Source organism: Poromitra crassiceps, assembly GCF_964638095.1.
Source record: "Poromitra crassiceps genome assembly, chromosome: 21".
Taxonomy (NCBI): Eukaryota; Metazoa; Chordata; class Actinopteri; order Beryciformes; family Melamphaidae; genus Poromitra; species Poromitra crassiceps.
Window position 1 is genome coordinate 12,882,473 of NC_139638.1, and position 23,116 is coordinate 12,905,588.

Genomic DNA, 23,116 nt, shown 5'->3' on the forward strand with positions numbered 1-23,116 from the left:
GCTATACTCCAGACCTGCAGGCTATACCACGAATGTTGTATAAGAAGATCCAGGATCTGTCCCTTTATCTGGTTTGTCTAAACCAGATAAGCTCGATTGTAGTTAACTTGTACCACGAACGTAGATCGGCACTCGTTAAGTGGAACCAGGTTTTTCTAATCAAGTTGAGAGCGCGTGCACATGAAAATGCTCGTGCACAGGAGCTCGTGCCCGCAAAAGAGGCGTGGTTTTTAAGCTTTTACAGCGCCAGACACACCTATTTCCTCATTCATTCAAAGCCAACTACTACTATGTCAGAATCAAAATCCGCATTGGATATTTTTAGTCTGTTCCCGAATGATTGTCTAAAGTTACCACTTTTATCCACATCAGTCATTTATTTGAAGAGCGGTTTCGGCCTCCTCCACGTATCCTACAGCAGCTCAATTCACCCTCTCAATAAACTCAATAAAACCGGCATGTCTTTTTTGCGAGTGGATGCAGTGTGTAATCTATCTCAGTCCAAAATGCGTATGTATAGACCATTTAGGCTCAATGAATAATAATGATCTCATGATGTCATGATGTGTTTAGTCGCACTGATTGAATAATTCCTATAGGCTAATCAATAAAACAAAGAATGATAATAAAATTGAAAAAGGCTTCTGAACTGAATTGACACGGTACATGCAGGCATAGATTTAATTTATAAAAAATAGCTTATTTTGTGGTCACATATATAGGCTATTGTCAGCAGAGTCGCATATCTCCATATAATGATGGTGGAAATATGAAGTTCAATCACATCATACAGGCCAAAAGCAACACAGTTGCAGCTGCAAAATGCAGGAGTAGCCTAGATATGAATAATCTGTGTGCAGGCGATCCCATATTAAATTGCTTAGATGTAGTAGCAGCTATTCTAGCATGTATGACCATTTCCAACCCAACGTCAGCCTCAGCTCCGTTGCGCTTTGGAGATGTTTATGTAACCTTTTTATGCCGGTTTACTCTCTCACTCACCATTCAGCTGCAATCGATCGGCGGGGTCAAACAACGTATCTAGGCTACTTGAGAGCACAAAAATGAATATAAAAACATATTCCAAAGTGGTAAGTAGGGCTTAATTTAAATGTAGCCTGCAACAAGTGCAAGGCTTTAGTCCTTGATTAATTCAACAAGAGCCTTTTTTTTTTTTTTTTTTCATTTGAATGCAATGTATTTTTCATATGGGGACCATATGAATGGTGACTGGCTGTTTCCAGAGAGCTGATTGGTAAGCAGGTGGGTCTTTCATGGGTTTTGATCTTATCCTCTGAACTTAACCTGCTACAAAGCAGGTTAGCCATAGAGCATAAGTTGCTATGGTGATCTATCTCGATAAGAAGTTAACTAGCGTCGTGATACGTCAAAACTAGGGTTAAACCTGAAGTTACCTCGCTAAGCCAGTAATCTTGTTTCGTGGTACAGGCTACTGGAAGGGGAAGCTACTATTAAATACAAAACAAATGGTATGCTGCCCTGACATAAAGGATATCATACAACATGGATAAATAAGAAACAAATAAATAAGAAAATGTATCAGTTTCATATGTATCTTTAAAGAATATGTGCAGCACCAGTAGCCATTCAGTCAAAATGGGAGGATATGTTGGACATGTGCATCCCATGGGACAAAGCTTTTTCTTGCATTTACACAACTACCTTTGATGTATCCATTCGAATTTTACAATTCAAACTAATCTATAGGTACTTGCCTACTAAATTAAAATAAACTACTATGAATACCTGCTGCGTCAGCATGCGCTTTCCCTCGCCAGGCCTAACGTTACTGGCAGCTGAAAGGCCAACACACTCATTTAGGCTACATGATGCTACGTGGATGGCCCATCAGCAGCTAACTAGCAGTCAGCAGCATGGCTATATTACAGGGTCAAAAGTTGCCTATCGATTCCCCCCTCAGCCCCCCTGACAAGCAACTAGCAAGCAAGTGACGTGAATAACCTCTTTTTGTCGCAGTAAATAACACACTTGTTAGACAAGTTAGTTCGCCGACTTCACTCACCTCAATTGCTTCAAGCCGCGCAGTAGAGTGCAGAGTACCTGGCTGGCTGCAGACAGTGGGGGGCCTCCACGCCTTCTTCTTCTTCTTTTATAGATTTGATTAGCAGTTGGCATCCTTAAATGGTGCATTACCGCCACCTACTGGACTTTGATGTCTTCTTCATAGTTAGGTTTGATTGATTGATTGACTTTATTTGGTGATGTCAACAAAACAGGGCACAAATACAAAAACAGACAATCACAGAGGATAAAAACACAATAAAGCCCAAGGCTCATTTCCATTGCGGTCCTCTGAACATAAAACATAAAAGAGACAGACATGAAACACGGATGGGTATCACCCTCATTAAGATTAGTAACATTATTACTAGTTTGAAAAGTAATAAAGGCACACTTCAATATTATACAATACATATACATTTGTTGTTATATGTACAGGAATTACAGACATAAAACACATACAAACAAGAAGAAAAAGGTGAAGTTATTAAGTTGTCCTTTATTTATCCCATGGGGAAATTCACCATAGTGCAAATTACAGTGTTTATCATGTATATAGTGCTCCCATTCATGATACTGTATGATATATAGCTCCTCCCATTCATGATACTGTATGATATATAGCTCCTCCCATTCATGATACTGTATGACCATTCTATGACCCAGACGCACTTATTGTCTGAGTCTGTGGAAATTCATCCCTCAGCGCTTTCTCAATCTCCTCTCCGGAAATGTCAACAATATTCAGAAACCTTCTCGCCGCGTCCATCATCATCGCAATCTTTTCCTTTTTTCCTTTGACCTGAGGCCTGTACTACGAATGTTGTATTAGAAGATCCAGGATCTGTCCCTTGATCTGGTTTGTCTAAACCAGATCAGCTCGATTGTAGTTAACTTGTACTACGAAGCTCGTTTGCCACTCGTTTAGTGGAACCAGGTTTTTCTAATCGAGCTCTAGGCTCGTGCACATGAAAATGCTCGTGCACATCAGCTCGTGCACATGAAAAGGGCGTTCTCTCCGACGTCTGACCATCACAACATGGAGACGCCAAACACGTCATCGGCCACGTCTGGCAGCAGCAGCAGCAGCAGAGCCGCATATTTTTCGCTTGAGGAGCAAACGCTCATATTCACTAAATATGAGGTTTATAAAGATCTAATCAAAACAACGGGAAACACCGTTGCACATAATAAGAGGCGAAAGCAGGGCTGGCAAAAAATTGCAGATTGTCTAAATGCGTAAGTTATTCAGCTTGCTTGATTTCGCCACCAAAGTTCAGCCATTTCCGTTGCGCACACGGTGCGCTTTGGAGAGGTGCGCTTTGGAGACGTATGCTTTGATGTGGCAATTCCAATGAAATCAATGTGTTGCTTATACAGTATTGTGCTGCGAGTATGACCCAAACCTTATTCTTATAGTTGCAACTCCAGCGGAGCTAAAAGAACATGGGAGCAAGTAAAAAATAAATATAAAAATGTCATCCAAAGCGGTAAGTTGACTTAACCTTAATATTTTATAAGTAGGCTAATACACACATAGCTTAGGCCCTACATGTATATTGCTCCAATCACTCTGTCTCAGGATTACATTGATATACAAAACTAAAAGCACAATTAAATAGCTTTGACATTGCTTGCAGCTAACAAAAAGAAAAATGAAAGCAGGAAGACGGGAGGAGGCCCTGCTACACCCAACTACACCACTGCTGAGGAGCTGGCTCTAGCCAACAATGAGGGGCGCCCCTTGATGGAGGGGGTGGAGGGGGGGTTGACATCAGACCCTGGTAGCCCCTGCTCTTTTTGTACAGGGTATGTGTCAATGCTACATTTCTGGTTTGCTCGAAAGACAATTAGGCTATATAGGTAACATGCATGCAGCATGCCTATACTTTCTCTTTAGTTGAAGGTGACAGACTGGTGCTGATGCCACCGCCCAGCCACACACTGACACCTTCCCAGGCAGAGGTACCAATGAAAGCAACTTGTCATACACTGGCATGTCATCTTTGCTTACTGATCATGGATGAAATACACCATTTACATGTAGGCTATAATTTCCCCAGGTGGGCCCAGAGGAGGACACCGTCACGCTGTCTGTGTGCTCAGACGAGAGGGACTTGTTTGAGGTAGGCTACACTGTTAACAATTTGATGCAGTGTTCAACCATCTCAACATAGATGGTGAGAGTATAGACACTTAGCTGTAATTTATGTAACTGCAGCTGCCTATGAAATCAATTGTTTCCATTGAATGTTGTACATTTTGCAGGAAAACCTGCAGGAAGGCCCTTCTACCCCTCCCCAAGCATCCACGTCTGATACCCATACACCTAAGAGAGGAAGAGGGTCACGAAATGTAGGTGAATTAAGCTGAATTCAAACAGGGTAGCCTAGTCACTGTGACCTCTGTCTTCAAGTGAGCCTTGCAAAGGGACAAGGCTTGCATGCCAAAGCAACTCTATTCTGTCTTGAATTTGTTTCAGGTTTCAGCAGACAATGTGAGGGCTCTATATAAAAGAAAACTGGAGCTGGACATTATATACTGTACAAGGAGTTGCTCATAAAAACGGCCAGGCTGCAGGTGGAGGAATTGGAGGAAAGAAAGAAGGTAAATCAGTTAACACACTTATGTCTATGCTTTCATCCCCCACCCACACTGTAAAACAGTTCAGTATTTCTCTCATTTTTTCACAGGAACGGGAGCAGCAGAGGATGAGGCGGCACAACAATTAAAATAAAGAGAAAATGATTTAAAACAAAGGCATGTGTGTATTTAATTTTTATTTTAGGCAAAAAATTGCTCTGTGATGGCCTCCCTGACAGCCCTGCCAGTAGGGTAGTCTAGGGTGATGGGGTCCACCACATCAGGGGGCTGTGGCTCAAACGGAGGGACTCTCTCCCTCCGTATGGTGGCTATGTTGTGCAGCACCACACACGCTGCTATGATCCTGCATGCCCGGTCTGGCACCACCCTGAGCTCGTGCAGGCAGGTGAAGCGGGCCTTCAAGATGCCAAATGTCATTTCTATTCTGACCCGGGTTCTGCTAAGAGCCAGGTTGAAATGGGCTTGTGGGCCGGCCTGAGGGTCAGGATAGGGGGTCATCAGGTACGGCAGGCAGGGGTACCCCCGGTCTCCAAGGAGCACTCCACTGAACAGCCCTGAGGATAAGAAGGAATATTGCCAACATCAGTATCACATTTCAGTTTGGGGAAGGCATGACTCAAAATTATATTAAATGTATATTTTCCATACCTTGCTCAAATCTGTGGCACAGTGTGGACTCCCTGAAGATCCGGGAGTCGTGCACCGACCCTGGCCACTTGGCATCCAGGCTGGTGATGAGTTGTTGATGGTCACAAGTCATCTGCAAAAGCATTTGGGATTAACTGTACTTCCACATAACATGATGTCAATGTGCATTGAAGTGTGCTTCATGCAGGGGGAAGTTTATTAGTCACACATCATGTATGACACAAACGTGCACAATGACGTGTGTAAATCCACCCAAAATATGGAATGGGAAACATACATGGGCAAGATGTAGCTATTCATGTCCAACTTGAATGTAAAATGTGCATTGTGCATGACAAATGATCATTGCAGGATTTACCTGGATGTTAAGGCTGTGGAATGACTTTCGATTCACAAAGTCCCCTTCATTCTCACCCAGAGGTGCAGTGATGGGGATGTGGGTGCAGTCTATTACACCCAGCACTCTGGGGAAGCCTATGACAGGAGTAGGCTACATTTATTATATCATTTATGCATCATGGGCTCTACACACTGTATAGATGGAGTAAAATGAGTTACCTGCAATGTCGTAAAAGCCTTCTTTTATGGCTAACGTGGGCAAGTGTCCCGGGAACACCACAAATCCAGGCAGTAGCTCTGTTAAAGCACGGGCGACTTTGTGAATGGTCTTGCATATGGTGTTTTTCCCGAGGTTCTCTGCATCCCCGACGCTATACATGAAAGCCCCCGACGCGAAAAAGCGTAGGGCGATGCAAACCATCTCTGGCACAGACAGGGCATGGCTACGGAGGGTCACGTTAGCAAGATAGGGTCATGCAGTAGCTGTGCCCACAGGGAACAGTCACCGGATCCTTCAGTAGATCCAGACAGATCGAACAGCACCATTTCCCCCCGTCGAGCTGAATTCCTTGCTGCGCCATTTCACTTCTCAGTGACAGTGAGTCAGATACTGGCAGATCTGTGAAAGGGGAGGAACAGGAAATAGTTAGAAGAGGTCATGGGCAGCTGGCTTCAATACCAATATCATCAACCTGAATCATGTTGTGAAATTCAAAGCCAATTGTTATGGTACAATAGAAATATTTTAATTAAGGATACACCTATGTTTATTGAATCAATGTTTGAAAAAGGAATATAATTTTTGAATGATCTTTTGAATAGTGGGGGTGAAATCATGTTGTATGATGAGTTCATATTAGTATAATGCTTGCGACTCCTTTAGATATAATCAACTCTTTGCAGCTATACTCCAGACCTGCAGGCTATACCACGAATGTTGTATAAGAAGATCCAGGATCTGTCCCTTTATCTGGTTTGTCTAAACCAGATAAGCTCGATTGTAGTTAACTTGTACCACGAACGTAGATCGCCACTCGTTAAGTGGAACCAGGTTTTTCTAATCAAGTTGAGAGCGCGTGCACATGAAAATGCTCGTGCACAGGAGCTCGTGCCCGCAAAAGAGGCGTGGTTTTTAAGCTTTTACAGCGCCAGACACACCTATTTCCTCATTCATTCAAAGCCAACTACTACTATGTCAGAATCAAAATCCGCATTGGATATTTTTAGTCTGTTCCGGAATGACTGATCTGTTACCACTTTTATCCACATCAGTCATTTATTTGAAGAGCGGTTTCGGCCTCCTCTACGTATCCTACAGCAGCTCAATTCACCCTCTCAATAAACTCAATAAAACCGGCATGTCTTTTTTGCGAGTGGATGCAGTGTGTAATCTATCTCAGTCCAAAATCCGTATGTATCGACCATTTAGGCTCAATGAATAATAATGATGTCATGAGGTGTTTAGTCGCACTGATTGAATAATTCCTATAGGCTAATCAATAAAAAAAAAATGATAATAAAATTTAAAAAGGCTTCTGAACTGAATCGACACGGTACGTGCGGGCATAGATTTCATTTATAAAAAATAGCCTATTTTGTGGTCACATATATAGGCTATTGTCAGCAGAGTCGCATATCTCCATATAATGATGCTGGAAATATGAAGTTCAATCACATCATACAGGCCAAAAGCAACACAGTTGCAGCTGCAAAATGCAGGAGTAGCCTAGATATGAATAATCTGTGTGCAGGCGATCCCATATTAAATTGCTTAGATGTAGTAGGCTATTCTAGCATGTATGACCATTTCCAACCCAACGTCAGCCTCAGCTCCGTTGCGCACACGGCACCGTGCGCTTTGGAGACGTTTATGTAACCTTTTTATGCCGGTTTACTCTCTCACTCACCATTCAGCTGCAATCGATCGGCGGGGTCAAACAACGTATCTAGGCTACTTGAGAGCACAAAAATGAATATAAAAACATATTCCAAAGTGGTAAGTAGGGCTTAATTTAAATGTAGCCTGCAACAAGTGCAAGGCTTCAGTCCTTGATTAATTCAACAGGAGCCTTTTTTTTTCTTTTTTCTTTTTCATTTGAATGCAATGTATTTTTCATATGGGGACCATATGAATGGTGACTGGCTGTTTCCAGAGAGCTGATTGGTAAGCAGGTGGGTCTTTCATGGGTTTTGATCTTATCCTCTGAACTTAACCTGCTACAAAGCAGGTTAGCCGTAGAGCATAAGTTGCTATGGTGATCTATCTCAATAAGAAGTGAACTAGCGTCGTGGTACGGCAAAACTAGGGTTAAACCTGAAGTTACCTCGCTAAGCCAGTAATCTTGTTTCGTGGTACAGGCTACTGGAAGAGGAAGCTACTATTAAATACAAAACAAATGGTATGCTGCCCTGACATAAAGGATATCATACAACATGGATAAATAAGAAACAAATAAATAAGAAAATGTATCAGTTTCATATGTATCTTTAAAGAATATGTGCAGCACCAGTAGCCATTCAGTCAAAATGGGAGGATATGTTGGACATGTGCATCCCATGGGACAAAGCTTTTTCTTGCATTTACACAACTACCTTTGATGTATCCATTCGAATTTTACAATTCAAACTAATCTATAGGTACTTGCCTACTAAATTAAAATAAACTACTATGAATACCTGCTGCGTCAGCATGCGCTTTCCCTCGCCAGGCCTAACGTTACTGGCAGCTGAAAGGCCAACACACTCATTTAGGCTACATGATGCTACGTGGATGGCCCATCAGCAGCTAACTAGCAGTCAGCAGCATGGCTATATTACAGGGTCAAAAGTTGCCTATCGATTCCCCCCTCAGCCCCCCTGACAAGCAACTAGCAAGCAAGTGACGTGAATAACCTCTTTTTGTCGCAGTAAATAACACACTTGTTAGACAAGTTAGTTCGCCTACTTCACTCACCTCAATTGCTTCAAGCCGCGCAGTAGAGTGCAGAGTACCTGGCTGGCTGCAGACAGTGGGGGGCCTCCACGCCTTCTTCTTCTTCTTTTATAGATTTGATTAGCAGTTGGCATCCTTAAATGGTGCATTACCGCCACCTACTGGACTTTGATGTCTTCTTCATAGTTGGGTTTGATTGATTGATTGACTTTATTTGGTGATGTCAACAAAACAGGGCACAAATACAAAAACAGACAATCACCGAGGATAAAAACACAATAAAGCCCAACCAAGGCTTATTTCCATTGCGGTCCTCTGAATTCATAAAACATAAAAGAGACAGACATGAAACACGGATGCGTATCACCGTCAACACTCAGATTAAGATTAGTAACATTATTACTAGTTTGAAAAGTAATAAAGGCACACTTCAATATTATACAATACATATACATTTGTTGTTATATGTACAGGAATTACAGACATAAAACACATACAAACAATAAGAAGAAAAAGGTGAAGTTATTAAGTTGTCCTTTATTTATCCCATGGGGAAATTCACCATGACCCAGACGCACTTATTGTCTGAGTCTGTGGAAATTCGTCCCTCAGCGCTTTCTCAATCTCCTCTCCGGAAATGTCAACAATATTCAGAAACCTTCTCGCCGCGTCCATCATCATCATCGCAATCTTTTCCTTTTTTCCTTTGACCTGTTCTGCACAATTGATCACCATGGCCATGAACGTGAGAAATCCTCTTTTGTTCACACATGTGCTTTGTTCAATTCCCTTCTGTTTCTGTTCTGGTTCCCTTTCGACTTCCTCCACTTGATCATTTCTCTCCACTCTTTTAACTGCTTCAGCATAAGAGATCCCATTCCCTTCTACTCTGATGTTGTTCACTTTCACTTCCTGTATTCTCTTTGAATAGCCTACTTAATATGTAACTTGCTCCTGAAAGCTGGTACCCCTTAGCTTTCACAAGTGCATCACATTGGATTGAAGGACTTCTCAGTGCAATTTGTGCGGATCTGTCCCCCGGGCTGTATGTTTGACACTCCTGGTGTAAACCTAGAATAAAGTCGAAATACCAGCAAAAAACAACAAACAAACAAAACAGCGTTCAACTCTCAATCGTTTCTGTGGGTGCTGAATCCTCAAAAAAATTAACAGAACTCCAGGACAGCACTCCAATATGTTTGATACTTTTTATTGCCGCACAAACGTTTCAGGCCAGATGCCCTTCTTCAGTCAGTGTGCCAAGTAATCTGATGATTACTTGCCACTATAAATATCAAACTTATTGGAGGTTCGAATTTATGCTGTGCTACTTCCAAACCATAACCACTAGGGAGCGCCAGATACAAGCTACTGTGGTGCATTTCATATCACTGCTACAGATGCACCACCAGACTGGCAAGAGCCAGTCATGAGACATGTCAGAAACAAATGGAGAGAAGAGGAAACCAATAAATAAAATCTTAACTTTATTGAATCAAAATGATTTTTTTTACACATCATTTTGAATCAGGAAATACTTTTTGTAAACTACAACTTTGCATGAACATCAATTCTGAATGACATCTTTTATTATCTAGGGTGTGGAGGATGGAGAGGAAGCGGCTGTCCTGGATGTGCCTGGGGCGGAGCGGGGAGTTGGGGATTGAGGTGGGCGAGGTGAGGGAGGGGGCCTGTGTGGGGGTGTAGGGGCGGGGGCAGCGCGAGGGGGGGTAGAGGCACCAGCAGGTTGTTTGGAATGACGGCGACTGGGGAGTCTTGGGATTCTCCCTGTGCTGATAGCGTTCTGACGATGACCTCCCGGGCCTCCAGGCACTGAATCCTTGTCAGCTCCACGGTAACATAGTCCGCCATTGGGTACAACACCTCCGCTATCTGGATTTAAAAAAAAAAGACAATATCAGCAACAACAAAACTATAATAATTTAAATGACACAAATCTATCTAGCTATCATTGACCATCACACTTGTGACACTATTGCATGGGTAACATGCTTAGTTGCAAGTTGCTACATATCAGAAACTCGTTAAGGTTGCTCTGTCTGGGTTAGTAGGTTGTGAGGCCACCTGTATCTGCATGACCCTGGTCTATGTGAGGCCACCTGTATCTGCATGACCCTGGTCTATGTGAGGCCACCTGTATCTGCATGACCCTGGTCTATGTGAGGCCACCTGTATCTGCATGACCCTGGTCTATGTGAGGCCACCTGTATCTGCATGACCCTGGTCTATGTGAGGCCACCTGTATCTGCATGACCCTGGTCTATGTGAGGCCACCTGTATCTGCATGACCCTGGTCTATGTGAGGCCACCTGTATCTGCATGACCCTGGTCTATTCTATTCTAAAAAATTATATTCTGTCAAATTGGTCAAGCCACTGTCACACAGAATGTGGGTCAAAGGTTGTGAAAAGGCGGAGGCTCTGCTTGCATTCTCTCTTCCCACCTACATGACAGAACTGTGTAGGGATGGGTAGGTATTATTAGAGATTTTTCTAAATGTGTTCCACTGTTTCTCAGCAATTTCTTTAATTGAACAAACCTTTTTAATTGGTTCTCGTAGTTGTCAGTTTGCCTTTGAGCAGATTAAAACCTTGTTAAAGTCGCTCCTGTCCTTGCAGTGTCTAGTCATGATCTTAAACTTGCAGTAGATGCTGGTGATTCTGCAATGAAGGACAGTCTCCTACAATATGGTTCTGTTCTGTAGGTGTGGACCACTCCAAACTTCCATCAATATCAGAGAGGGTACCCTGAGAACTATTCTTAGCTCTAAACCATTTCCATTTTGAGGTGTATATCAGCTTTTGTGGTTTGGTGAGGTTTCATTCTGTCCATTGGTCCTCCTGACCCTTCAGGTCTTGTTGTGTTTACATATTGTAATTATTTGTATTTATTGGTTTACTTTGAGCAGGTTGGTGTCTCTATATGCTGTTAGGCCCATGTGCTTAAGTGATGGTTTTATTGAAGTCAAAACACATTGTCATTGTTTAATGTAACTGTCACAGAAAACAACAGATGGGTGTTCATTTCAAGACATGATGGTGTGTTGGTATATTGTGGTGTTCACCAGAGGGAGTGAGAGACTTTACTCTGGCTTTCACAGATGATTGAGATACCTGCACCACCACTGAATCATAGGTAGGTGGCACTGTGGTGTACAGTATGTTGAGGGCACATATGAGATGACATAATGCCACATTCAAAAGACAGACACTTGACTATTAACACTCCCTCTGTCATGTATCCTCTCCAGTGTTGGGCAAGTTACTTTCAAAATGTAATATATTACATATTACTAGTTACTTTCATTTGAAAGTAATAAGTTACTTTACAATATTACTGTCTGTGTAGAGTAACTCGTTACTTATTACAATACTTTTTTGGATTACTTTTACCAAAATAACAGCAGCAGCAGAATGATATGGCCGCCTCGGGACATCCCGAAAAATAATTTCAACCGCCTTGAAGTCAGGGTAAACAATCTAAAATTCTAAATGTTATTATTTTTCTTTGTTATTGTCATCTATAGTGGTTATTTGCATAAAAACACAGTTTGATTATTTGATGGTGCTTTGATAAAAATAAAAAAAGTAACTCCAATTTGTAACTTGAGTTACTTGACAAAGTAACTGGTATAATATTCCTGAAATCCTATAGGTAATAAGTTATATTACTGAGTTACTGCTAAAAGTAATATATTACATGTAATACGTTACTTTTGTAATGAGTTACCCCCAACACTGATCCTCTCTCACCTATCATCTACATAAAATACAGGTAAAACAATTCACTCACCTGTATGTAAACTCATCCCCTAATGCACAGTCACTGACGCTGAGAACACTTGAATCGTGAGTGGTGCTCTTGTCCAGGACTACTGTCATAACCATGATGCCATGACACCTGTTATTAACATGAAGGAGGCTTTATGAATGTTTGTGACAGTAAATTATGTTAATGCAATGTTGACGTTGTTTGAGATGTCTTCGTTATGACAACTTGACATGAACCAACACTGTGTAATTACACTTAATGATATCTTAATGAACAGTTCAAATTGTACCACTGTTTGTTGAGGTGAAGGAAAATATTAATGACACCGTTGTGAACTCATTTGAAAGTGTCATTGCACTTAATGACATCTTAATGCCTGCTATGTCATGTTTATGACATGGTTATGTCAAGCTGTCATAACTAAGACGTCTCAAACAATGTCAACATTACATTAGCAATGACATCATTTACCGAATGACACTTGATGACAAGAGTCGTAAACATCCGTAACGCCTCCTTCATGACGTCACGTCATGGTTATGAATGTCATGTGAGTCGTATCATGACGACTGAGGGTGCATAAGACTCATATGCATCCTCAAGTAAAGTGTTACCCCCTTGTTCAATCAAGTGGTGTGAAATGTAAATGAAGCATGCATGCTAAGTTGCTAGCTCACCCTCTGTCCTTTAGTGCAGACTGCGTAGCCAAGGACATTTGCCCCATTGGATGTCCCTGTGGGAGAGAGGAGGGGGGGCTTCCAGCGCACCTGTAGCACCACCTGTAGCACCTGAACCTCCTGGGGAGGATTGGGAGGGCCTAGTAGGTAGGAGGAGAACAGGGGTAAGAAGACATGTTTACGTATGGTTCCTACTGACAATGGATGGCTGGTGTAGCACTAACATACCAAAAAGAGGGAAGTGTGTGTGAAGCATTCATTAATGCACAAATGCGCACACCATGCACTACTATGCACAGACACAAGGGGGTGCAAGGTGGGGGGCAGGGGGGCATTCGTGACACAACAAACAACTTTTTTTTTCTCTCAGTGCTGTAACAGTTATTGACATAATCATGTGACAGGATGATGAAAAGACCTTGTGCAAACTTTGTATATCGATACACACGACCCATGTGGATACTTGATGGGATGGTGCGCGGTAGCGAGGCACATTCATGAGAACAAGTGTGCTGTTGTCAATTTAGTGAAATGTCACTTAACTATTTTAACATTGCTTTCAATAGAGAGGCAAAGTGACCGCCTACTTCCTGCTTCAGCACTGCACCAGAGATTTTCATCCGCCATTTATTTTCCCATCCACATTTCGTAAAATGCTTATATAAAAATAGTTTTACTGGTTCAAACCAAACGCTACAGATATATTTAGAAACAGGAGAGTTCGCATAATATTTCACTGGGACCAAAACTTTTCCGAAAAAAAATTCGATGTTTTTTTTAGTTTTGGTCCGAGTGAAATGTTCTATGGTCTCTCCCGATTATAGCGTTAGCTGAACCGTTTGGATTGACTATTTTATAAGCATTTCATCAAATGTCTATGGGAAAATAAATGGCGGATGAAAATCTCTGGTACAGTGCTGAAGCAGGAAGTGACGTTCCACTTTGCCTCTCTATTGCTTTTAATCCAGCACACTGCAGAGTTGTGATGTGGAATCGTCTCGTGTAAAACTGTACTGTCATATTTTCTGAAACTCATATCTTCTCTAGTAGCTAGTAATAGTTTAATACTCTCAAAATAAAACGATATAGAGCCCTGGGCCCCGTCAGAAGACGGTTTTGTCTGATGTGCAGGAGGAGACTGAGACTGAGTGCAGGCCATTCTTTGTCTCTCCTGGGTCTCTCCTGGGTCACTGGGTAAAACATGCACAGCTAGGATGGCTGCGTTGGAGCAGAAGCAAAATGCACACTGATACAATGTGGTCATTTCAGTGAGCAGGTGAGGAGGTGAGGTAAACGTTCCTCCAGTGGCATTCCTTTATAGAACATCTGTCATTCCAGGCTGAGGAAACAACTCGTCAAAATGACAACTGCTCATATCTGGTGGTGCTTTGTTGTCATCTAATTAGTGGTGTGCACTGTGTCGTGAGCAAACATGGGCAAAATTGTATTTGAAATAGTTTTCATATATTAAAAGTGTGCTTAATTTACTAGACATTTTAATAGAGACAACATGGTAATCACTTATTATTATTATTATTATTATTAATATTATTTTATGCTAGAACCCTAATCAAATGCTATTTTGCCCAGATCTCATCATCAGTTGCCCATGCCAAACATAATTTATGCTCCACTCATTCTCAGTTTCATGACTACAGCTGTTTCCCAAAAGTATCATAACACTAATATCATCTCTGCCCATTTTGTGTTTGGTAGAAGAAGATGGTTTCATGGTGAAACTTGTGGGAAAACCTTTCATTCTGACCTGTTCTGCAATATGGAGTTGGACCTAGACAAAATACAATATACAACAATGGCAGGGTAAGGCAGTGTCTACTCTTCCTCGGCTGTGTCTCCTGTATGAGATGTCACAGCACAGTAGCATAACCTAATCTTTTACATGTTATTACGCTCTCTATTAACCCATTGATACCTGATGCAGCATTTGTGTGTGTATCCCTTTAAGACCGCGGTTCGCGGTCTTAAAGGGATACGCACACAAATGAGGGATATACATGCAAATGCTGCATCAGGTATCAATGGGTTAAAGGAGACAGTAACACACAATGATAACAACTGTAGTCCTCCAACTTCTATTTGTCTGACATTAATACTATTTCAAAACATGTAAAAGGCAAACATGTTAAAAGTTAGCCTGGTAAATAAACCATCCTGGTCACGTTTTCATTCTCCGCCCCCAGCCATTTCAAGAAATTATAAAGTGCACGGGACCAATCAGGGACCTGCCTCGTAGTTGATAACATAACCGACCAATCAGTGATGCTGCTGGCAAAACAGTATAACTATGGCGGCTCATTGAGCAACGAGTGGTAACGTTAACCTCAGTAGAGTAAAAACAGCTGTAAGTGCAGCTATCGTAGAAATAGACTCAATAACAAGAAGAACAGGAGTTTCTTGGTGGAAAAGACGTTTTCTATATTCCTCCAAATGGATTTGGATTGGATTTGGCTACGCTGATTGGCTGAAGGAGTTGTCTGTCGATGAAAGTACTCCCGCCCACCCACTGAAATCATTAAGAGAGTGAGATCACGTTAGCAGGATGGTTTTAGCCAGGCTGGTGAAAAGTTAGACGTCTTCCACACGACTACATTTGCATACTGACAACGTCCACAGACTGTGGCAACGTTAGTCGTGAGTATTCATGTGAAACAGTATCTCTGAGATCAACAGGAAGTCAAAATGAGCCTTGCTGACCTGCAGCCAGAGTGCAGAACTCCACGCCCGTTTCCTTCTTCTCTCTCTGCTCCAGAGGCAGTTGCCATGGCACCTGGTGCGGCCGCGCCACCACTGTCACCTTGTAAACCGTCATGGCCTTCAGGTTGTGGAAGCGTAGCCGATACCGCCCCGCCTTCACCGCCGCGTGCTCCGCCCCGTCCAGGAACACCGTGTGCGCGTAGTTGCAGCTTTGGTCGCCCCTGCTGGTCTAAAAGTGAAAAATGTGGTAAGGCAAGTCAGCTTTTTTATACAGTGGATTTTATACACAGATGTTTACAATTCATTCAATTATTTCTAATGCCACCTTAGAAATGTCTATTCAATGCTTCACTCGTGCCAAAGCAATACAATGTTTTTGAGTTCAAATATCTTCAGTTTGGGGCTTTTCCAAGCAAATATTGATATATGCGATAATTAAATCAGCAATATATATTTCTGCCACCCCTTAAAATCTTCATGCCACCCCATGAATATTTCTCTATATCCGCCCCTGCGCAGAGTGACAGAACTTAGTGTGAAACACACTCACCCTCTTGGTAGTGATCACTGGGATGCTGCTCTCAGTACTTGGTGTTCCTCTGCTCACGTCTCACCCGGGTTTGTGCGGCGTTGCGACGGGGCTGCGTCATCTTGGCTGTGGGCTTCTTTACTCCATTTCTCACCACAGAAGTCCACGGCGGCGACCTGGGCGTTGGCGTTGGGAGTTGTATGCTCTCTGTAGCCGCTGCATCAGGAGGGTCTAACGCCGTCGTCACCTCCTGTTGACCAGGTCCCGTCTGCTTCTGCACCAGCCGCAGTCCCGAGGTCCAGGACTGTCTGGGGTAGACCTCCTTCCACCGTCCTCCAGCGCTGTCTGTCACCCGGCAATTCACAGCCGCTGTAGTCGCCGTCAGGTCCTCGTTCACGGTCACCTGTGCTTCAATGGCCGGGCTCCTCAGACCAGAAACCTCGCTGCTCAGTTGCTCCACTCTACTGAGCAGCGCCGAGGCGTCCATATTGCCAAACAAACCCAACAGGTGGAAGTTTGTCCAAAAAGTGCGAGACAAACATGGCCATGTTCTCCCCAAACTCATGAAACAGGCTCAGGCTCGCCTTGACGTTTTTAGAGTCATTGTCGCGACCTGTGTGCTTAATTTGAACAGAAAGCCGTTGGACTTCTCAATCCAGTCAACAACACAACTTCATCGTGGCTAAGAGTCCTCATTTTGATAGAGATAAAATATAGGCCACACAACAGTTTATGTTTTCATATGAATACATGTGTGTTTGGATACTCGCTATCACTGACTGATATAACACAAAGAAAAGAGCGCCACCTACAGGAAATCAAACATCATCCACAGGAAATTCAACTTGGAAAAATACATCACAGTCCCGCCCACAATGTTTGATTGACAGGTGATCTGTGGGCAGTGCAGAAACACCACAGCAATGAGAGCTAAGCACCAAATATGCACCCCACACACACACACACACACACACACACACACACACACACACACACACACACACACACACAGCGCTGCTTTAATAAGTCCTGTCTACTTGAGCTTACACAGCTCAGCAGCTCCAGTGTTAATGAACCACAGTCCAGGATGGAGAGGCTGAGTGAATGTGGTCTGGACTCTGTGGAGGAGAGTCATGGTTTCAGAGACGTTGTAGAAGGACAGAATACCTGCTCTGTGATCCAGGTACACTCCTACTCTGGAGGAGGGAGGGACTGAGATGAGAGTTCTGATACTCTTATGTGTGAACTGATAACTATCGTTGTCACACTCTAATGACCAAGACTTGTCATTGTATCCAAATGCACTTTCACTCCCTCCTGTTCTGCTAATATCTTTATATGAGACTGCTATTGAAGGACTGCCGCTCCACTTCACCTCCCAGTAACAACGTACAGTCAGACCCTCTCTACTCAGGACCTGAGCGTAGGAAGTGAATCTGTCTGGGTGACTAGAATATGGCTGTGCTTCACTCATGCGTGTTGCTTTTCTGTTCCCCTCAGATAATAACAGCTGTGTGTTTGCTGTGTTTGGATCCAGTGTGATCTGACGTGAATATTGTAAGAAGTCAGCTCTGGTCTTGGGCTCTGGTTGTGGCAGTAAAACATCCACTTGAGTCACTGTCAGTGAGATCTTAGGCCATTCCTCTGTCAGAATGTCCTGTAGTTTATCTCTGACCTCTGACACAGCTGCAGTCACATCCTCAAAGTAGTGCAGAGGACGGGTATCGATCCTGGGTGAGTCTGTAGATTGACTGAGACGTGACAGCGAGGGGTAACTGTGGAGGAAGTGGATGTGATCCTCTGTGTGTGAGAGCTGCTCCAGCTCAACGTCTGTCCTCCTCAGCTCAGAGATCTCCTGCTTCAGCTTCTCCTGAAGTTCTTCGGTCCGACTCACTTCCTCTTTCTGCTGGGATCTGATCTGCTCCTTCACCTCAGAGCTTCTCTTCTCAATGAGACGGACCAGCTCAGTGAAGATCTTCTCACTGTCCATCACTGCTTTATCAGCAGAGAGATTCATAGCATTCAGGTTCTGTTGAAGCACTTTTACGTCTTTTTCTCTGCCCTGGAGTCTCTTCTGGATTTTCTGTCGATTCACCCCAAGCTCTTTCTGCCTCTTGGCCCTTTCTGCTGCAGCTGAGACTGTGTCGTGTCCCTTATGTTCGTCCACGGAGCAGAGATAACAGATACACTGCTGATCAGTACGGCAGAACATCTTCATCACCTCGTCGTGACGAGAGCAGATGTTCTCCTGAAGCTTCACGGTGGCTTCCACCAGCCTGTGTTTCTTAAAGGTAGAGGATTCATAGTGAGGCTGGAGGTGCTGCTCACAGTAAGAGGCCAGACACACCAGACAGGACTTGAGGGCTTTCAGCTTTCTCCCAGTGCAGACATCACAGCCCACATCTCCAGGTCCAGCATAGCAGCGATCAGGAGGAGCAGCTTGGAGTCCGGTCTTCCTCAGGTCCTCCACCAACTCTGCTAACATGGTGTTTTTCACCAGGACAGGCCTCGGTGTGAAGGTCTGTCTGCACTGGGGGCAGCTGTGGATTTTCTTCTGATCCTCTGCATCCCAGCAGTCTTTAATACAGCTCATGCAGTAGCTGTGCCCACAGGGAACAGTCACCGGATCCTTCAGTAGATCCAGACAGATCGAACAGCACCATTTTCCCCCGTCCAGCTGAATTCCTTGCTGCGCCATTTCACTTCTCAGTGACAGTGAGTCAGATAGTTTCACTTCCTCTGAACTGAAACAAGCTGGGCTCTGCTCCAAACCAAACCTCTGTTGCTTTCTTCATGTTCATGCGCTGATCTGCAGTGAATGGGCTGGTCAGCTGTTGCACTTCACAGCATGTTTACACCTATCTATAAACTGGCAGATCTGTGAAAGGGGAGGAACAGGAAATATGTGGAGAGAATAGAACTGGCTGTGTTTGAGGGAGGGGTTATCAGGCTTTGCTTTATTCCAGGAAGAGGAGCGTTAAAGAGGCAGTGTGTGTTTAAATACAAACTTACAATCAATCTCTCTCCCCCCTTATCCCCCTCACTTTAAGTGCAACATTTCAAAATAAAGTTCCAAAGCCTTGTGGAAATTAACTATTTAGATTAGAATGTCTGTCTCTCTCTCTCTCTCTCTCTCTCTCTCTCTCTCTCTCTCTCTCTCTCTCACACACACACACACCTTTGTAAGATATTTTTTACGTAGCTGTAATGGTATAATGAGTAAAAAACAAAACAGTCAAGCATTCAGAAATAATATCCTATGCTCCCCGCTCGGGCCCGTCCAGGGACCCCCATCCTGCATAAGTAGGGTTCCCAGAGTAAAACCTGGCCATTAACACCAGTGGGGATAAGAAGGGGGTGGGATACTTATCCCACCTAACAGAATGAATATAGAAAACAATATCTAGTGATAGATGTAGGCCTGTTCAACACAAGTGTTTTGAATCACACCTGCAGGCCAAACCTGATTGAAATGTGTTGTGCTTTGTGATGTGTTAACGACTCAACTACTGATGTGGAATAATAGGCCACACATGTTTAGACAAGGCAACAGATGGATGGCAGAGAGGCAGATCTCTCCTGCAGCCGCCCTCATAAGGGTCTCATCAGATATAAGTTCACTATATATATATATATATATATATATATATATATATATATATATATATATATATATATATATATATATATATATATCGTATAGCTGCCGGGGGGGGGGGTAATTTACAGTTTCTCCAGGGACCACTCACTGTGTAGGAGTATGCAGAACTGGTTTATGCTACATTACAGACTGGAAAATAATACCTTCCTAAGCAAATCCCTATAGGCTACATAATCAGAGTAGGCATAATGTGAAAATATGGCATGTTTTACACAAGTTAAGTTGAAGTAGTTTTCTTATTTTGCCCAGTGAATGTGTGCAATTTGAAAAGCATTGTATTTATGTTTGCATCTGCCAGCGGGCCATCACGATAAGAGTAGGCATACTGTGTTCATGAAGAGTGAGGAATATGTTATAGGTTATGACCAGGTTATGACTGAGTAATAAGTGGATACAACGACTCTTCTGTCATTATCATCAGTCACGTGGTCAGACCCTGTGAGTAGGCTAATGTTATTAAGTTAAGTAAAAAAAAAGAAGTTACGATTGTTACATTTCAATTTAAACGGTTATGTTTATTATTTTAATTATCCATTTCTCGCCTATGGGCGTGCTCTGTACTTAGGGGGTGTGCTCTGCCCAATAGTCCCTATCTGCAGAACCGGAGAACCCAGCCAGCAGAAGCAGTCGCCGCAAACATATCTTCCGCGTGACAGCAACACCTAGTGATGTTAAAATGCTACTTCTGCCACACAGACAGATATCTCCCCACGCAAGTACGCATGCGCGAGTTAAGCCGTGACGCCACAATTAAAGAATACACAATGTTTTTCTGTGCATACATTTTGATCTTAACACTTATTCATCTTAAAAATGAAAGAACAAGAATTTGAACAAGAATTTCACTTTCTTTTCTTGTTTTACCGATTGGTTTAATTTTCAAATATCATAAATAATAATTCCAATATCCCTACATCCCTTATGAAAACATCAGAAATGACTCACTCACTCACTCACTCACTCTGTTCACTCACTCACACAAACACACATTTGCGTTGGGCAAAGACAAAGTCCATAAATTGTTAAAGAGATTCAAAACTGCCAACTTGCTCCCCCCCCCCCTCACAATTTCTTGAGACAGAAGAAAAACATTGAATTTCTTATGACAGATTTGTTTTTATTCAGGCGACAGTGACTGAAAAGCCTTTTTACAGAATGAGTGTATACAGCAAAAAACTAAACAAAACATGACAAAGCCTTTAGATTTCTTGAGTGCCTCTTGAGTCTCTCCTGAAAATAGTGAGGAAAGGGGTTGTTGAGAGGGCTGGTGTGTCCACTCTGTCCCCCCTCCTCACGAGAGGGCTGTGTGTCCACTCTGTCCCCCCTCCTCACGAGAGGGCTGGTGTGTCCACTCTGTCCCCCCTCCTCACGAGAGGGCTGGTGTGTCCACTCTGTCCCCCCTCCTCACGAGAGGGCTGGTGTGTCCACTCTGTCCCCCCTCCTCACGAGAGGGCTGGTGTGTCCACTCTGTCCCCCCTCCTCACGAGAGGGCTGGTGTGTCCACTCTGTCCCCCCTCCTCACGGAGGAACTGGAAGACTGATGAGAATCATCACTTCGAGTGAGCTCCTAATGAGCTGTTTTTTAACCTTTGAATTGATCCAGCACTGCCCTGCTTCACAAAACCCAGTTAAACCTAACTTTGGTTGTGGAGCACAACCAGTCTTTACTGCCAATTGCACAGAAGCAACTCAAGCACTTTTACAAACTGCTTCACAGATTGATCAAACACTGGTAATAAAACTACCGGTAAGTAAATAAAAGCAATGAAAACTGTGGTAATAAAATAGCCAGTAAATAAAAACAATGAAAACTGTAAGAACAGTAAGGGGCAATGTACCCTGCCTCCGGAACAGATGCAGAACGGCACAGCAGCGAACAGACCCACACTCATGTCATCTGTCTGACGGATGTGGAATCCAACAAAAATAGAACGGGTACGGAAATGTTCCAGAGGCCGGTGTACATCGCCTGCAAGGCTGCGTTCACACTGCCGCCCCGGTACTGTTCCTGAGCACACTTGTCCCCAAATGGAACGTTTGATGTTGTGTTCCCTTCTGCGCTTTGACAAGATCCAATTCAAAAGGTGGTCTGGGGAACTAAACACTTTGGGGTTGTTGAGGTGTGTGTGTGTGTGTGTGTCAACTCTGTCCCCCCTCGATCCTCACGTAGGAACAGGAAGACTGATGAGAAGTCCTTGTTAGTGTAGCCACACAGGCGCTCATGGCGCGGTAGATCTCGTAGGCCAGGGAGCACAGAGATGGGCATCTTAGTGTTAGTGGCAGTGTTTCGGGCCAAACCAAGATCCTTGGAATCACATTTTATAAGAGCACCAGGGATTTATTTGGATAAAAAGGCAATCTTGTCCCAGGGCCATGGTATCAAAATGACTCCTGAGAGAGGGGGGAGAGAGACAGAGAGAGAAAGGTAAGAAAAAAAAATATATAAGTAACATGCTATTAACATTTGACTTCTGCTGACCCTTCAATATTCAACACCCAGAATGTGTTTGTCTCCCTCTTCTCGTAAACGGCTGGTGACAAGCCTGATTATGATGAGTGTCTACAGATTAGCTTGTCCTCTATATATATATATATATATATATATATATATATATCTTGATTATGATCAGTGTCTACAGATTAGCTTGTCCTCTATATATATAGATACCGGTATATATATATAGATATATATATATATATATATCTTGATTATGATGAGTGTCTACAGATTAGCTTGTCCTCCAGCCTTGGCTAGACTTGCCCCGTGCTTTATCGTGCTGCCCTGGGGATATAATCAGCAATTCAGCTTTTAGGACACATCACTGCACTGCTTTGATGTTTCATAAGTTCAGTTATATAGAAGTTATATAGCATCATGTTATCTGTAACCTGAGGAACTTGTGTTTTGATCTTTAAGCTGTTTATTGTACCTCATATGGTGTGCTGCTGCACACATGTTTTTTGCACTCTCTCCTATTGTGAGTAGTCTTTTGAATGTGTATCGTTTAGTTTTTTTTACATGCAACCATGTACTCCTGACGTGTAACTTCACTTCTCCGCCTTCTTGGCCAGTTCTCCCTTGTAAAAGAGACTCCGGTCTCATTGGGATTTTAACTAGTTAAATAAAGGTTAAAAAAAAGAAATTCCTCCACTTGACTGAAACATAATAACAAACA

At 43.0% G+C, this 23,116-nt stretch overlaps 1 protein-coding gene across 3 annotated transcripts; it reads right to left on the bottom strand.

The window, feature by feature from the left end:
* Nucleotides 1-10,166: 10,166 nt before the first annotated feature.
* Nucleotides 10,167-18,992, bottom strand: LOC310795795 (tripartite motif-containing protein 16-like; the record flags this gene model as incomplete). 3 transcript variants are annotated; one of them, XM_083657886.1, is made up of 4 exons in its annotated part: nt 10,167-10,459; nt 13,036-13,175; nt 15,751-15,979; nt 16,301-18,992. In XM_083657886.1, one exon carries the CDS (start codon nt 18,975-18,977, stop codon nt 17,313-17,315), a length of 1,665 nt encoding a protein of 554 aa, XP_083514012.1. In that variant the 3' UTR covers nt 10,167-10,459; nt 13,036-13,175; nt 15,751-15,979; nt 16,301-17,312. The 3 variants fall into 3 exon arrangements, with proteins under 3 accessions (XP_083514012.1, XP_083514011.1, XP_083514010.1); XM_083657885.1 differs by lacking the exon at nt 15,751-15,979 and having other exon boundaries at nt 16,301-18,977; XM_083657884.1 differs by lacking the exon at nt 13,036-13,175 and having other exon boundaries at nt 16,301-18,977.
* Between the last annotated feature and the right edge of the window lie 4,124 nt (nt 18,993-23,116).